The following is a 16,165-nucleotide window of genomic DNA, read 5'->3' on the forward strand; positions in this document are numbered from 1 at the left end:
ATTGTCCATTTAACTAGAAGGTATTGAATTCAAATAGAAAAAATAGAAGCCATGACTAAACCTTTTACTCACGCCTTCAAGGTGGTCTGCTGTGAGGGGAACTGGAAACTGTGATCCAAATTAAGGAGACATTTATCACTAGATATTAGATCAGCAGGCAGGGACCTCGGGAGTAGACTTGAAACCCGAGTATTTGATGTCATATTATCATGACATCTTGTGGATTTAAATGTCTCTGGGAAAGGAGATGAAAGAGGTTCTACATTGAAGAAGCATTTATTTTTTACCTCCATATTACATGGGTCTTTTATGGTTTTATTTTATCATTATCTTCAAGTATTTGCACAAAGAGGTTTCAATTCAGTAAATCAGTTTTTATGAGTATGGTGCATTTTGATCAGTGTCACCCCGTCCATTGTTCTGGTCATGTATTTAAAAAGCCTCTAGGGGTACAGTTGAGGGAAGGGGAAATAGGCACAGTAAGTTCATGCAGCAGGTGAATGTTCACATAAGTATGTATGAGTGTATGTATGGTTAATTATTTTATAGTGGCATTTTACAAATCTCTAAGCCATAAAGGTTAAATAAACAGGAAAAGCAAAGTTGGGTCAGTTTAATAAATAGAATACATGAATATAAAACAGATATTCCTTACAGAACTTATCTGATTGAAAGAGAGTGAGACTGGGTGAAATTGATTGGAATACATTGTAAATATATGGAAACATCGTAATGAAATCCCTCTTAGATTGACAGATGATTGATAGGTAACTCACAAATGATAGGTGATAGATAGCTAGATGGTAGATAGATATAGATTGATAGACAAAAATAGACACATAGATAGAATGTTAGTTGATTTCTCCTCTCTATATGGTAGACAGGCTATGATCTCTTTTTTATATTTTTGCTATCATATGTGTCCAAAACATATTAGTAAATTCCAGCTGTTCACACACATACACACTCTCTCTCTCTCTCTCTCTCTCTCACATATGAGGTTACTTTAAGCAGGTCTCACTTCTCTTTTCCTTCTATTCTTTAGTCTTTCTGTTTTGTGCCTTTTATATAACTTGTAAATTATGGTGTTTATCCAAAGAGACTAAAAACTCTGTGTTTATCTTTTATTTTTTCCATAAACATACAAGCTGCAAAATGGTGCAGCTCAGACCAAGGATAGAAAATATGAAATTGGTTGGCTTGCCTTCCTAAAGTTGGCTTTTTAAAGACAGTTTAGAGATCCCACAAGTGTTTTTAATAAGTGACGGTGTCTTGTATTATTAGTTATAACTCTGAAATGAATTTCTTACTTTCTTGTTTTCAATGTTTGTTCTTATTGGCAGCAACTAATAATGAAATGATGGAATTATGTTGTCAATAAAGATTTTATATAAATAACAAGGATACCAAAACACAACTAATGAGGTTTTCATCTGCATAGTCCTTTTTACTAAAGGTATTTACTAGACTTTTAAAGAAAAAATACTAAGAACTTTTATACACAAGCTTTTAAATTATTTTCCATTGTACAGAACTGTCCAAGTAAATTTGTGTTCAGTTTCATTTGACTAGCCAGAACTAAAGTTTATACTAACAACATTGATAACTGATTAAGTCGATGGCCCTCATCTGATTGCATAGTGTGGCTGGCCTTTTTTTTTTTTTGCTCTCTCCAAAAGCCAAGGATCAGATGAACACATGGGTAACCAAGCAAATGAAATATTGTTTTGACCCTGACCATGAATCATTTGTTGAATGTTGACTGTTTTTTTTTCTTCTAACGCTTAGGATGGACTGCTGGTTGCAATGTGGAAACAATCATACATGCAGTGCCCTTCTCACATGCAGTAAAGAGTTTAATAGGCTGTCCAAGCCCAGCCCTTACAGTGGGGGAAATTAAAAAGGCAGTGGTAACAGTCCTCCCCTCTCCCAAGGGCATGATGCATGGAAAATCTTTTGATATTGCATCCATAAGATTCTTTCTCTGTTAACATGCAAGGAAAACTTGTGGAAATTAGGTCAATAGTGACTTCAGAAAAATAATAAACAACTACCTGAAGGAATATGAGAATCTTAATTAGGTAGGCTAAGTCACAGAGTTAATTAGATAATGATTCCTTTCTTGAGTACCCAACTTGAACTTGACCTTTTAAGAATTTTAGGCCTTCAAAGACAGAAACTTTAATTTGGAGCAACACTATAACAAAAGTCTCAGGAAAGATATTTGTCTGGGACAAACTGTTTTGCTTTTTTCTTGGGAGGTGCCTTTGTAGTCTATCATTTGAGGACATTTTATTGTCTTTTCTTCCTTTTGGTAAACCTTAAGAAACCATAATACACCCTCCAAGTTTGAATGTAGGATTTTGTTGAAGGCAGTAGAGGAGGGACATTATGCTTGTGTATATGCTGATCCTAGGGCTTGAACTCAGGACCTGAGCACTGTCCCTGAGTGTTCGTGTTCCAGGCTATTGCTCTACCATTTGAACCACAGCATCCCTTCTGAATTTTGATGGTTAATTAGAGGTGAAAGTCTCACAGATTTTCCTGCCTGGACTGGCTTTGAACCATGATTCTCAGATCTCAGCTTCCTGAGTAGCTAGGATTACAGGTGTGACCCACTGGTGCCTGGCTTTGGGACATTACTTTTATGGTTGTGAATGCAAGTTAGTCATAAAGCTTTCACTTTCAGCTATGGGAATCCTTCTAATGAGCATTTTTGCCACCTGGAAAGCCATTTCTTTTACTGCTGTCATTCAGAGTGGGCTGGGGAAACTGACTGGGACCATGAAAACTCAGAGAAAGCTATGCACATACTTTTATACGCGTGTAGAAGATTTAATTTGACCATCATAAGATCTCCAGAGGGATTCAATATTTTTTCTAATAGAGAGAAACCTGATTATATTGTGTAAGACATATTAGGCACTGTACAGTAAGCTGAATATAGTTATTGACCTCTCAATAGCAAAGGGAACAATGTTTTCTAGACAAATGACATTCCCCTCAACCATGAGGAATGTTTGATTAAGTCAAACATTCAAGACAATAGATTTCCCAAATTGATGGCCCCTATCTCGCAGGTCTCCAAAGGCAATGAAAGTGTTGGGAGCCGTGTTTCTAGAACAGTTTGTTTCTCCCCACATGCTCCATCTGGAGGGCAGTAAGGGGGGGCTACTTAGCCATAGGGGTGTCTCTGTTGTTGATCTTGTCTGTAGCCCTTGTTTGGGTATAACATGAAGTCTGATAGGACTGTTTATGAAATTCTGGCCTTTTTGCTTCTGCCCTCCTCCAGACAAGTACAGAAGAAAAGAGAGGGGCAGAAGAATGAAGAGAGAAAAGTAGGATGGGGTGGATGTGTCATGAGCTTTGCATTTGCTTGTAGAACGGTTGGGTTGTGCATTAGCAGTGGGTGTTGGCAGCTCATGGTCTTCCTGGCTCTGAAAGCTCAGATTGCCTGTAGCTGTTCAGTTCTGGATTCAAGAGTCTCATACAAAAACCCAGCTAAGCCAGGTGGCAGTGGTTCACGCCTGTGATCCTAGCCACTCAGGAGGCTGAGACCTGAGGAGCAAAGTTATAAGCCAGTCTGGGTAGGGAAGTTCATGAAACTCTTATCTCCAATTAACCACCAAGAAACTCAAAAGTGGAGTTGTTGCTCAAGTGGTAGAGAGCTAGCCTTGAGCAAAGAAGAAGAAAAAAAAAAGAAAAAAAAAGGGCCAGTGTCCAGAGTTCAAGCCCCAGGACTGGCACCAAAACAAAACACAAAAAAACTAAGAGGAAGGCAGCAACAAACATGAATGACTTCTGTGCCTAGTCAGAAATTTGGAAGGAAAAAGAATATTGTTGGTTCCAAAAGGAGAACTAGTTGGGCGAATAGGAGAATTATCTTTAAATTAGATATCCTGTACTCACTAGACAGTATGTGGAAAATGAGTTGTACATCTTGTAGGTGTGGATGGGAGGGGAAAATGTACAGAATGAGGGAAGGGGAGACATAGTTCAAAAAGAAATATACTCAGGACCTGACTCATGTAACTGTAACCCCTCTGTATATCATCCTGACAGTAAATAAATAATAAATAAACAAGTAGAGAATTAGCACCAATGAGTGGAGTTTACCTTAATAGAAAATGAAGCTCTATGAGAAGAATTATGATATAATATCCCAAATCCTAGATTGTGGACAGACTGTAGGGTGGTTTTTTAATTTCAGTGGGACCAGTTAGGCAAAATGCTATGTTTCAAGGGAGATGCCCTCCTCAGTTAGGCTATCTTCCCTCCCTTCCTCCCTTCCTCCCTCCCTCCCTTCCTTCCTTTCTCCAGTCCTGGGGCTTGAACTTGGGGCCTGAGCACTGTCCCTGGGCTTTTTTTTTCTGATTAATTACTTATTTATTGTCAAAGTGGTGTACAGAGGGATTACAGTTTCATGCATAAGGCAGTGGGTACATTTCTTGTACAATTTGTTGCCTCCTCCCTCATTTCCCCCTTTCCCCCTCCCCTTTCCGTCTCCCCCCATGAATTGTTTAGTTGGTTTATACCAAATGGTTTTGTATGTATTGCTTTTGGAGTTGTTTGTCTTTCTATCCTTTGTCTCTCGATTTTGTTTTGCCCAAGGCTAGCACTATACCACTTGAGACACAGCACCACTTCCAGCTTTTTCTGTGTATGTGGTACTGAGGAATGGATCCCAGTGCTTCATGTATGCTAGGCAAGCACTCTACCACTAAGCCACATTCCCAATCCCTTTCATTTATGCCTTCTTTTCACCTTCTAATAAATTTGCTCAGTTTACCTTAATAAAATACTGTGTTTCTCTGTCCAAACTTCAAATCTGTGGAAATGACATCACACACACACACACACACACACACACACACACACACACACACACATACACACAGCTCTGGAAATGAGGTGGGTAAAGAAGCTCTTCCAAAAAGAGAAGTTCCTGGAGAGAAATCTCTGAACACAGGAAGTGAGGGCCCTGGTAATGGTTGGGGAAAGCACAACTCCATGAAATGATGAGGCCAAGGACTAACACTCTTCCTCACTGAAGGGAAGCTGACCTCAGAGGGGAGAGACAGAGACACAAGGTCTGAAATGGTGTGTGTTTGAGGAAGCTCTTAGTGGAAGCAGATGGCATTTCAATTGGCCTGTTGCAAAAGTCCCAGATCTGAGAAGCTACTGAATCCAGGAAAAGAATGGAAGGATTTTTGTTTGTGTGAAATGATTGTTGCTAGTCTCCCCTTTGTACCATCCCTACATCATATCTTTCTTATTAAAAGCCTGGAGCAGTCTACATTCTGTGATGTTACCTAGACTTGTGCTGGAGTCATCTATACAAAGTCAGAGAGGCACTGGGGTGTGTATTAATTTTTAAATAAGTTATTTTAATTAATTAACTAGTGTAGAAATGTACCATAAACTCAGAAAGCTGACTTAACACACCACCACTGCTTGTGATGAGTGAGGCATGCTCTGATACCCTCCCAGACCATTGGGGTTCTAGGTTAGAACATATCAAGGGACAGGAAGCAGGCCAGACCATGGAAGGTGCTAGAACTATAATGGGACAAATGATGGTACTGGGCATGGGTGGTTCAGAACCCTTTCCAGGGCCTTCTCTAGCAGTAGATGAAAGCCTGTGCGATAAAGGAGGCTGTTCAAATTGGATTCAATAATCTAGGGGTTTCTATGAGCACAGGGGAATACAGAGCACACAAATGAGTGATACGCTTTCACAGACAGGCTTCTGTTGGGCAGCTGTGGCAGGAAGACAGGACAGAACTATTGGAGCTCTGCTCTTGTCTAGAACGTGGCAAGAGTTCCTCTTTGTTCTACAGGGTGTGGTGAGAGCTCGAAACAGCACCTCCATGCCAGGTGCAGGGGGCTCAGCCTGGGATCCTAATGACTCATGGGACTGAGATCCAAGGGTTAAGCTTTGCAGCCAGTCCAGGCAGGAAGTCAGTGCGGCTCTTATTGCCAATTAATTAGACACACACAAAAAAAGTTGAAAGAGGAACTGGGGCTCAAATGGTAGACTAGCCTTGAGCAAAAAAATTTTGAGGACAGCAACCAGGCTCTGAGTTCATGCCCCAGTACTGGTGCAACAAGAAAAAGAAGAAAGCTTCGGGACTGTTTAATTGAGATTTATCTATCTATTGTTATAACAATGTAGATTTTGTTGAAGAAGGGGATAAATTGTGTAGAAAAGTTAGCCTTGTAAACTCTACTTAGGAAAAATATACTGTATAAAGAATACTACCTTTATAGGTCTGTACATTTGGATTCTGCATATAGATATATAAAAGGGTTATTCGTTCAGAAACTACTTGTCTTTCTAAAATACTAGGTTAGTCTTGTCTTTTTTTTTTTAAACTGTATTTTTTTTTGGTACTGGGGCTTGAACCCAGGACATTGTACTTGCTAGGCAGGCGCTTTGCCACTGAGCTACATCCTAGCCTGAGTCTTCTCTTCTTGAATGAGTTTTCCTTGTCAAATTATAACCTGAGCAAGGCACCAGTGGCTCCTGCCTGTAATTCTAGATAATCAGAAGAAAGCTGAGATCAACATCCACGAGACTCTTATCTCTAATTAACTAGCAAAAAATCAAAAGCAGAGCTGTGGCTCAAGTGGTAGAGGGCCTTGAGCAAAATAACTAAGGGACAGAGCCTAGGCCCTCAATTCAAGTCCTAGTATAGGCACACATATACACACACACATACACACACACACACACAATTTTAACCTGAGGTTATTTTAGTTAAACCCTGAACTTCCTCACACTCAAGATATCTATGGATAACTCACACTCAAGAAATAGCAGGCAGTGTGAGGTTCCTGCATGATGCTGACTGAAATTGCATTGCAATTGCCTTCCCCTGGCTTTGTGCCTCTCTGCCTGTCTTTCCTGAGATGGCTGGCTGCAGAATTTCTCTTCTCCCAGCAGCTGCTCCAGCTTAGGACCTGCTTTGTTGTCTTGGACTCAGTGGTTTCTTTGGGGCCTGCACTGCCCTCTGTGTCCATGCTTCTCCTCTTCCGGTCTTTGGCTGGACGATGGGTGGGACTCATTTGCTTGTCAATCAGCAATCTGTCAGCAACGCAGCTGAGGTCACCATGTTAATCTGCTTGTTTCTGCTAGAAAAAAAATAGATCCAAAACTTAAAATCTAGACAATGGACTTGAGCTATTTGTCCAACATTGAATAATGCCTTGTTTTAGTTTTTAGTTTTGCCTTTTAAAGTATTTTTTTTCTTGACATTTTTACCTAGGAAGAATCATAAAATTCCAGTGTAAGAGTTGGCTATGCTGTTGTATGATCTCCATAGTCCTCATCTGCATATGTATGTGTGTATGCACACGTGCAGTACTGGGACTTAACTTCAGGACCAGGGTACAGTCCCTGAGCTCTATTTTTGCCCAAGGTGAGCACTTAACCACTTGAGCCACAGCTCCACTTCTGGACTTTTGCTGGTTAATTGAAGAGTCTTATGGACTTGTTCTGCCTGTGCTGGCTTTGAGTCATGATCTTCAGATTTCAGTCTTCGGAGTAGCTAGGATTACAGGCATGCACAACCAGCACCCAGCTTGTTCCTTAGCTTTTTTTTCTCAAAGCTTATGCTCTAACACTTGAGCTATAGCTCCATTCCTACCTTTTTGGTGGTAGAGATAAGAGTCTCAGTCTCAAGAACTTTTCTGAGCAGGCTGGCTTTGAATCTAGATCCTCAGATCTCAGCCTCCTTAGTAGCTAGGATTTCAGCGGTGGACCACCAACACCCATCTCTAAATCAGAAGTCTTAAACAGCACTCTATGGTAGAGCACTTAGCTAATATGCATGAGGCCCTGGGTTTGATCCTCAGCAAAAATAAAATAACAGAAACAACAGTAAAACCAAAAGAGAAAGGCCATGTATAGGCAGGTTATGGTTGGGTCTTCTGCTTCATACTATGTCCCAGCCTTACAGACGATCTGCTTTTCTGGTTGAGCCATTTGTGAATTGATCGTTTATAACATGCCAGGCTTTCTGCCTGGGTGTCCTTGGTTCTTTCTCTTTTTAGTTATGTAGTTCTGTTAGGCTTGGTGTAGACTATTTTCTCTGAACACCTGGTGCTCTGCATTGTGGAGAACCTTTCTCTCTCTCTCTCTCTCTCTCTCTTTTTTTTTTTTTTTGGCCAGTCCTGGGGCTTGGAGTCAGGGCCTGAGCATTGTCCCTGGCTTCCTTTTTGCTCAAGGCTAGCACTCTGCCACTTGAGCCACAGCACCTCTTCTGGCCGTTTTCTAGATATGTGGTGCTGGAGAATCGAAACCAGGCCTTCATGTATACGAGGCAAGCTCTCTTGCCACTAGGCCATATTCCCAGCCCAACCTTTCTCTTTGAATCCAAAGAACAATCATTTATCTTGGTCCTCCTGTGAGAAGGTGGATCCGTCAGGGCAGAGAGGGACTAGACACCTTCTGGTTTGCTCAGCAATGAATCCAGTGGGCCCGACATCCAGTGTATTAGTTTCTTAACTGCTGCTGTAACAAATTGTCACAACCCAGTGTCTTAGAACTATGCATACTAGCAGAGTGCTCACTCCTATAATTCTAGCTTCTCAGGAGGCCGAGGATTGTGGTTTCAAACCAGCTTGGGCAGGAAACTCTGTGAGATTATTATCTCCAATTAGATCCTAAAAATATGGAAGAGGAGGAGGAGTGTCTCAAGTGGTAGAGCATCGATATTGAATGGAGAAAAGCTAAGGGACAGCACCCTGACCCTGAATTCGAACCCTAGTACCAGAACAAAGACACAAAAAGCTACACATACTGATGATCTCCTAGTTGATGGAGATCAGAGCCTGAAATGGGCCTCTCTGGGCTAAAATCATGGTGTCAGCAGGGCTGTGTTCCTGATGGAGGCTCTGGGGACCATCCATTTCCTTGTCCATTCTGGCTCCTCCAAGCTCCCTGCATTCCTTGGCTCACAGCCTCTTCCTTCATGTTCCAAGCAACAAGTATACTTCTTCCAATCTCTCTCTGACAATGCCTTGCTGTTTTGCCTTCCTCCTTCACTTACAAGGCCCCTGGTTCTCCTGGATAACCCAGGCACTGCTCTTCATCTTAAAGTCAGTTGATCAGCAGTTCTCATTCCACTGACAGCCTTAATTCCCTGTTAGTAGAGGCAAACAGGTTCTGGGGCTTAGCCTCTGTACATCTTCATGGAGGAAGTGCATTATTCTGCCTACCAAACCTAGCAAGCAGAATGAATGAATGAATGTATGCATGCATAAGGAAGGCATGTTAAACTCTCAGAGGGTAGAAACCAGTATTGTACTAGCTATAAATGAGCAGGAAAGATTAAGTTTGTGACTTAGGAAGGAATTTTATGATCTGTGGGGTTCTGGGGGATGGAGAAGGTGGTTGGGAATCATCATCTCTCTCCTTGGCTCTCAGCTTAAGCATCTCTACTGCCTATAAGCTTTTCCTGATACCCAGATTTCTACCAGACACCTTGTCTGTGCTTCCCAAGCACACTCATGTGTGAATGTGACAGATTCAGGTGTCCTCAGGCTCAGAACATCACTTCCACAAATGCCCTTCTCCTGGAGCTGAAGGGGAAGGAAAGCAGAAAGTCACATCTAGTGTATTTATTTTTTTGACTCATACAGTCAGGCAGAGGGCCTGGCATATGTTAAGTTTGCAAATATTTAAAAAAAAAAGAAAGAGAGAGAGAAAGAAAGAAAGACAAAAGAAAGGACAGGAAGAAAGAAAGAAAGAAAGAAATAAGTTGGATGTCATTGGCTTATACTTGTGATCCTAGCTATTCAGGAGGCTGAGATCTGAGGATTGTGGTTCAAAGCCAGCCTGAGTACAAAACTCTGTAAGACTCTTATCTCCAATTAATCACCAAAAAAGCCCTGAGTGGAACTGAGGCTTAAGTTAGAAAATGGTAGCCTTGAGCAAAGAAAGCTCAGGGACAGCACCCAGGCCTTGAGTTCAAGACCCAGGATCAGCACAGTCACATACACACACACACACACACACACACACACACAGGCAAACACACACAAATAAATGAAAAGACTACAAGGTTTAAACAATGTACAACTTGTCCAACATGGAGGCTTTGTAACTGGGGACCTTCTGCTGTGGTGTACAAAGTGGGGAAGGCAAGTGGCTTGTCAGATTGTCATTGGAGGCTATAATCAAGAAGTGAAGAAGTTCTGCTGTGTGCACAGAGTTCAGAGGTGAGCTACTTAGTCCAGGTACTGAGGAAGAGGGTGCTGCATTGTCCCAGGAAGACAGCCTGACTTTTCTCTGATGCTGACCGCTTCGGTGTCTCTGTCCCCTACCAGGAGAGGAGGCCGTGCTGCCTTTGCTGACCCAGGACTCGAATTCCAAAGCTCGGAGGGGCATTTTGAGAAGAGCTGTATTTTCCGAGGATCAGAGAAAGGCTCTGGAGAAAATGTTTCAGAAACAGAAATATATTAGCAAAACAGACCGAAAGAAGCTTGCCATCAATTTGGGACTAAAGGAGTCACAGGTATGGATGAACAGGGGCTTGTCTCCTGTTCCTAATTTCTGAAGGAGTAAAATGAAGTATTTTCATTTGGCAGCTATTTCCTGGTCTGGGAATAGTGCTAGACTGTGAGGTGATCTTTAAATGCTTTTTATAATTTTTATAATGAGTAGAAGTATCTATGACAGCTGGGTGCTGGTGGTTCATGCCTGTAATCTCAGGAGGCTGAGATCTGAAGATTGTGGTTTGAAGCCAGTCTGAGCAGGAAAATCTGTGAGACTCTTATCATGAATTAACCAGCAAAAATCCAGAAATGGAGCTGCAACTCACATGGTAGAGTGCCAGCCTTAAGCAAAAATAACTAAGGGACAACACTCAGGCAACTGAGTTCAAGCCCCAGGACTGGCACACATGTGTATGCATGCGGCATGTGCACGCACGCATGCACACACACACACAAATAAAAGAATGAGCCAGTTTCTGGTGGCTCATGCCTGTAATCCTAGCTATGCAGGAGGCTGAGATCTGAGATTGTGGTTTGAAGCCAGCCTGGCAGAGAAGTCCATGAGACTCTTATCTCCAATATACTACTCAGAAAAAGCAAGAAGTGGCATGGTGGCTCAAGAGGTAGAGTGCTAGTCTTCAGCAAAAGAAGCTCAGAGACACTGCCCAGGCCCTGAGTTCAAGCCCAAGGACCTGCCAAAAAACAGAGAAAGAGAGAGAGAGAGAGAGAGAGGGCTGGGAATATGGCCTAGTGGCAAGAGAGAGAGAGAGAGAGAGAGAGAGTAATGTAAAGGAATGAAAGGCTAGAAGAGGTTTGGTCTTTACCATCTGTCACTACAAATGACCTAGAGACCTTAGTGAGTCATGCACTTGGGACCTTACCTTGCTTCCTTCCTCCAAGGAAGTGATCTGTCTCCATAAACTGCCTTTCACCCCCAATGTTTGCAAGTAGTAACAAGCAGCCTGTAGTATTCTACTGGGCAATTGATCGAGATTGCTTCTTTTTGCCTTCTTTGCTCTATGGTAGATACTCTCAGCTGACTTCTCTGTGCCTATTTGTCACCTACACCTACAAGAACAAGAGCTGAGTATGGCAGCTCATGCTTGAAATTCTAGCTCCTCCAAAGGTAGAAATTGGAAGCTTTGTAGTTGAAGGCCAGTCCAGACAAAAAGTTTGCAAGACCCCATCTCAATCAGCTAGGAACAGTGGCTCTTGTCTGTCATCCTACCTGTGAGACAAATGTAAATAGGAAGATTATGGTCTAGACTAGTTTGGATATAAATATGATACCTTATTAAAAACAACAACAAAAGCAAAAAGGGCTAGGGGCACACTCAAGTGGTAGAGCACCTGCCTAGAAGTTCAAAGTCTTGAGTTCTAACTGAAAATAAAAAGAACAAGAACTAAAATTCTGTCTCATCTGAGTGTTTTTGTATACCAACAGATAAAATAGTAGCTATATCTTCAAGGTCTATTTTGTTTAAGGAACCGCACCAGGTAGGCAGTAAGATAAATACTGAGCAAGCCACATGCTTTGTACCCCCATAAACACATACCCAGTGAGTGTGAGCTCTGTAGAAGTTGAATAATACTCCTGTAATCCTAGCTACTCAGGAAGCTAAGATCTGAGGATCATGATTCAGAGCAAGCAGGAAAATCCATGAGAATTTTATCTCCAATTAACTAGCAAAAGGCCGGTAGTGGAGCTGTGACTCAAGTGGTAGAGCAGAGTGCTAGCCTTGGGCAAAAAATAGAGCTGAGGGACAGTGTTCAGGACCTCCATTCAAACCCCAATACTCACCCCCCCCCCCGCCAAATTAGTAGAAATCCAAATTGTTAAAGAACAAATATGATTGGCTTTTAAGATATCAGAAAAACACAACTGGGAAGTTTTCTCCTCAGGGATACTGATGAAGTTTACAGTGGATAAAGAGGTTAATAATCGAGAGATAGTCAACATGGGTGTGCCAAGAGAAAGTATGGTTCAAATTAGAAATCACCACCACAAGCACTTTTGGCTTAATTGCAATCAGTTTTTACTTAGTGAGCTTAATTATCATAGTTCGATAAATCCTAGGAGTAATCAAAACTTGGAAGCTGTATAAAGCCAACAATTTATCAAAGCATTGTAAAAATGTATTCTTGTGTGGGTGTGCGTGGGCATGCACACATATTTGCACACGTGTACCAAACTCAGGGCCTGGGCACACTGTCCCTGAGCTTTTATGCTCAAGGCTGCCACTCTACCACTTGAGCCACAGCTTTACTTCTGGCTTTTCGGTATTTAATTGGAGATACAAGTCTCATGGAGTTTTCTGCCTGGTCTGGCTTTGAACAGAGGTTCTTAGATCTCAGCCTCCTGAATAGCTAGGATTAAAGGCCTAAGCCACCAGTGTCCAGCTCCGATGTATTCTTAATTTGATCTGAGAAAGTACCTAGTCAGGTTTGCAAAAGCCAGGCTGCAGGATCCAGGACAGGCATGGGTTCTAGTCTTAAGCACTTCCATTTTACTAGCTATGTGACCTTGAGGTGGTTACTCAATCCAAATATCAGTTTCCTTCTCTATGAAATGAAGCCTTTTCCTAGCCATCAGGGAATCCAGGGATAAAATCGGCCACAAGTGCATGGCCTAGGGCGTGACAAAACATAAACACATGGATGCTCAACTAGTTAGTAGTACATTTCATTTGAATAAATAAGTTCTTGCAGATTGAACGATGTTTCACAATACTTAAGAGCATGAAATCAGACTGAGGGCCTTAGCTACTCAGGAGGCTAAACTCTGAGGATTGAGATTCAAAGCCAGCAGGGGTATGAAAACATGTTAGATTGTTAGCTCCAGTTGAACAGCAAAAAGCTGGAAATGGAGCTGTGGCTCAAGTGGTAGCATGACAGCCTTGAGCAAAAAACTGAAGGGACAGTTCCCAGGCCATGAATTCCAGTCCCAGAACTGGCATGCAAGAGGAAAAAAGAAAACGAAATCAGTTTTGAAAGGCATCATATATACAGAATATTAAGCAATTTGATGCAATGGCATCGTTTTCAGAAATACAATTTCTCAGATATATTTTGTTGTTGTTTTGTTTTTTTGCCAGTCCTGGGCCTTGGACTCAGGGCCTGAGCACTGTCCCTGGCTTCTTTTTGCTCAAAGCTAGCACTCTACCACTTGAGCCACAGCGCCGCTTCTGGCCATTTTCTATATATGTGGTGCTGGGGAATTGAACCCAGGGCTTCATGTATACGAGACAAGTGCTCCTGCCACTAGGCCATATCCCCAGCCCTCTCAGATATATTTTGAAGGAGACCCTGAAGTTAAAAAGACTTTCTTTCATATTGATTATCATTAAATAAGACATTCTGTAGCAGTATGCCAGTGGCTCACATTTGTAATCCTAGCTATTCAAGAGGCTGAGATCTGAGATTGTATTTCAAAGCCAGCCAGGTAAGGAAAGTCTGTGAGATTCTTACCTCCAGTAAACAATGAAAAAAGCCAGAAGTGGAGCTGTGGCTCAAGTGTTGGAGCACTAACCTTAAGATTTAAAAAAAAAAAAAAAAAGCTCAGGGACAGCACACAAACCTTTAGTTCAAGCCCCAGGATCTCTCTCTCTCTCTCTCTCTCTCTCTCTCTCTCTCTCTCTCTCTCTCTCTCTCTTTCTCTCTCCCTCTCTCTCTCTCTCTCTCTCACACACACACACATATTCTGTGGAATGGGTTATAGAAGGAGCTACAGCTTGAAATGTTAAAAGAAGGGGTTGGGTTGCTATGGAGGGCGTTGCTCAACAGTGCAGGAGGACTGGGGTCCACCTCTAGCACAGTATCATGAATGAATGAGAAAATGCTAAAGCTGAAATAATTTGCAATAATACTTTCTTTTGTTCATTTTTTTTTTTATCAATAGGTGAAAATTTGGTTTCAGAACAGGAGGATGAAATGGCGGAATTCCAAAGAGAAGGAAGTGCTTTCCAGCCGCTGTCTGCAAGCCCCTAGCCTCCCGGAAGCCCCCCTCTCGCACCCGGCCCTGGGGTTCCCATCCCCGTGCCCTTCCGTGTGGGAAGTGTCCCAGCAGCCCTCAAGTCCAGGATGGAGAGAGGATTCTCCAGAACCCGCAGAAAGACTCTTGCAGGGGAGCTCCCGGGCCTCGCCCCCCGAGCCAGGGGCCCTGCCCGCCGCCCTGCTCTTGTGCTCCGGGAGAGACACTGTGGACAAGGAGGGCACTTCTGGAGCTGTCTGAATGGAAGCAAGTCCTCCAAGTTAACTTAAAATGAACACCATGTAGGCCGGGACACCCGTGGCTCAGGCCTGTTAATCCTACCACTGAGATCTGAGGATGGAGGTTCAAAACCAGCCTGGGCAGGAAAGTCAGTGAGACTCGTTATCTCCAATTAATCACCAAAAAGCCAGAAGTGGAGCTGTAGCTCCAGTGGTAGAGTGCCAGCCTTGAGCAAAAGAAGCTTAAGGACAGTGTCCAGTCCTTGAGTTCAAGCCCCAGGACTGGCGCACCCCCCGCCCCCCGCCAATTTAACCAGTAATGTATGTTTGGAATCTAAAGCCAGTTAGCCTGCGCCTCCTCAGCACTCTAAAACCTAACTGCTTTGGAATCACCCATCAACTAATGATCGCTTGCTAAGCCCTGATTGGAATGGAATCTCCTAGGAAGTATGACAGAAATGAAAAGAGCAAGCAGTGGTTTAGTCCTTCCTCTGACTGTGACTATGCACGAGTCTCTGTGTATATAATGTGCCATATACATTAAAATACATTTGTAGCAACTAGTTTCACTTGAAATATCGCATTCAGCAATTTCTTCCTTCTCTCTCTCCCTCTCTCCTTCCCTCCCTTTCTTTCTTTTTCTTTTTAATATATTGTGCTGGTCATGTGGCTTGAACTCAGGTCCCGAGCACTGTCTCTGAGTTTTGTGTTCAGGGATAGAGGTCTACTACTTGAGTCACAGATGCACTTCCAGGTTTTTTGGTAACTAAAGATTCTCACAGACTTTCCTGCTTTGAACTTCAACCCTTACATCTCAGTCTCCTGACTAGGATTGCAGGTATGAGCCTGGACCCTGGTATTTTTTTTTTTTTTTTTTTTTTTTTTTTTTGGCCAGTCCTGGGCCTTGGACTCAGGGCCTGAGCACTGTCCCTGGCTTCTTCCTGCTCAAGGCTAGCACTCTGCCACTTGAGCCACAGCGCCGCTTCTGGCCGTTTTTTCTGTATATGTGGTGCTGGGGAATCGAACCTAGGGCCTCGTGTATCCGAGGCAGGCACTCTTGCCACTAGGCTATATCCCCAGCCCGGTATTTTTGTTTTTAATGAAGAAAATTAAGTCACTGGGAGGATGTTATTAATTTTCTGAAAAGAACATCAAATTTGGATTTTAGTGGAATACCACAAAAATATGTCTTAAAATTTTTATTCTATTTTCTGGTTTCTTTGGGATCCGGCTTATAGGTAAATTTTAATAGCTCAGTGATATGAGCCACTTTAGATCCAGACACTAAGTAGAAATTTACATAAGATGTACTCAATGAGAAAATTAGCATTTCTGGATGTGTTACCATTCTTAATTTCCAAGTCTGGATTTTTAACAGGCCATCCCTGAGGAAGGTACTCAGTGAACTACTAATTACTTTTTGCTCTATCTTCTGTAAGGATAGACCTGAGCTATG

At 42.4% G+C, this 16,165-nt stretch overlaps 1 protein-coding gene across 1 annotated transcript in view; it reads left to right on the plus strand.

Annotated features, from left to right (window-relative positions):
* The window catches only part of Dbx2 (developing brain homeobox 2), a 30,823-nt gene extending 16,092 nt beyond the window's left edge, over window positions 1–14,731 (plus strand). The window contains exons 3-4 of the mRNA XM_048342927.1: window positions 10,333–10,520; window positions 14,399–14,731. Of these exons, the coding sequence (XP_048198884.1) occupies window positions 10,333–10,520; window positions 14,399–14,731 (521 nt within the window). The remainder of the gene's footprint in view (window positions 1–10,332; window positions 10,521–14,398) is intronic.
* The last annotated feature ends 1,434 nt before the right edge of the window (window positions 14,732–16,165 follow it).

Source organism: Perognathus longimembris, chromosome 1, assembly GCF_023159225.1.
Source record: "Perognathus longimembris pacificus isolate PPM17 chromosome 1, ASM2315922v1, whole genome shotgun sequence".
NCBI classification, from domain to species: Eukaryota; Metazoa; Chordata; class Mammalia; order Rodentia; family Heteromyidae; genus Perognathus; species Perognathus longimembris.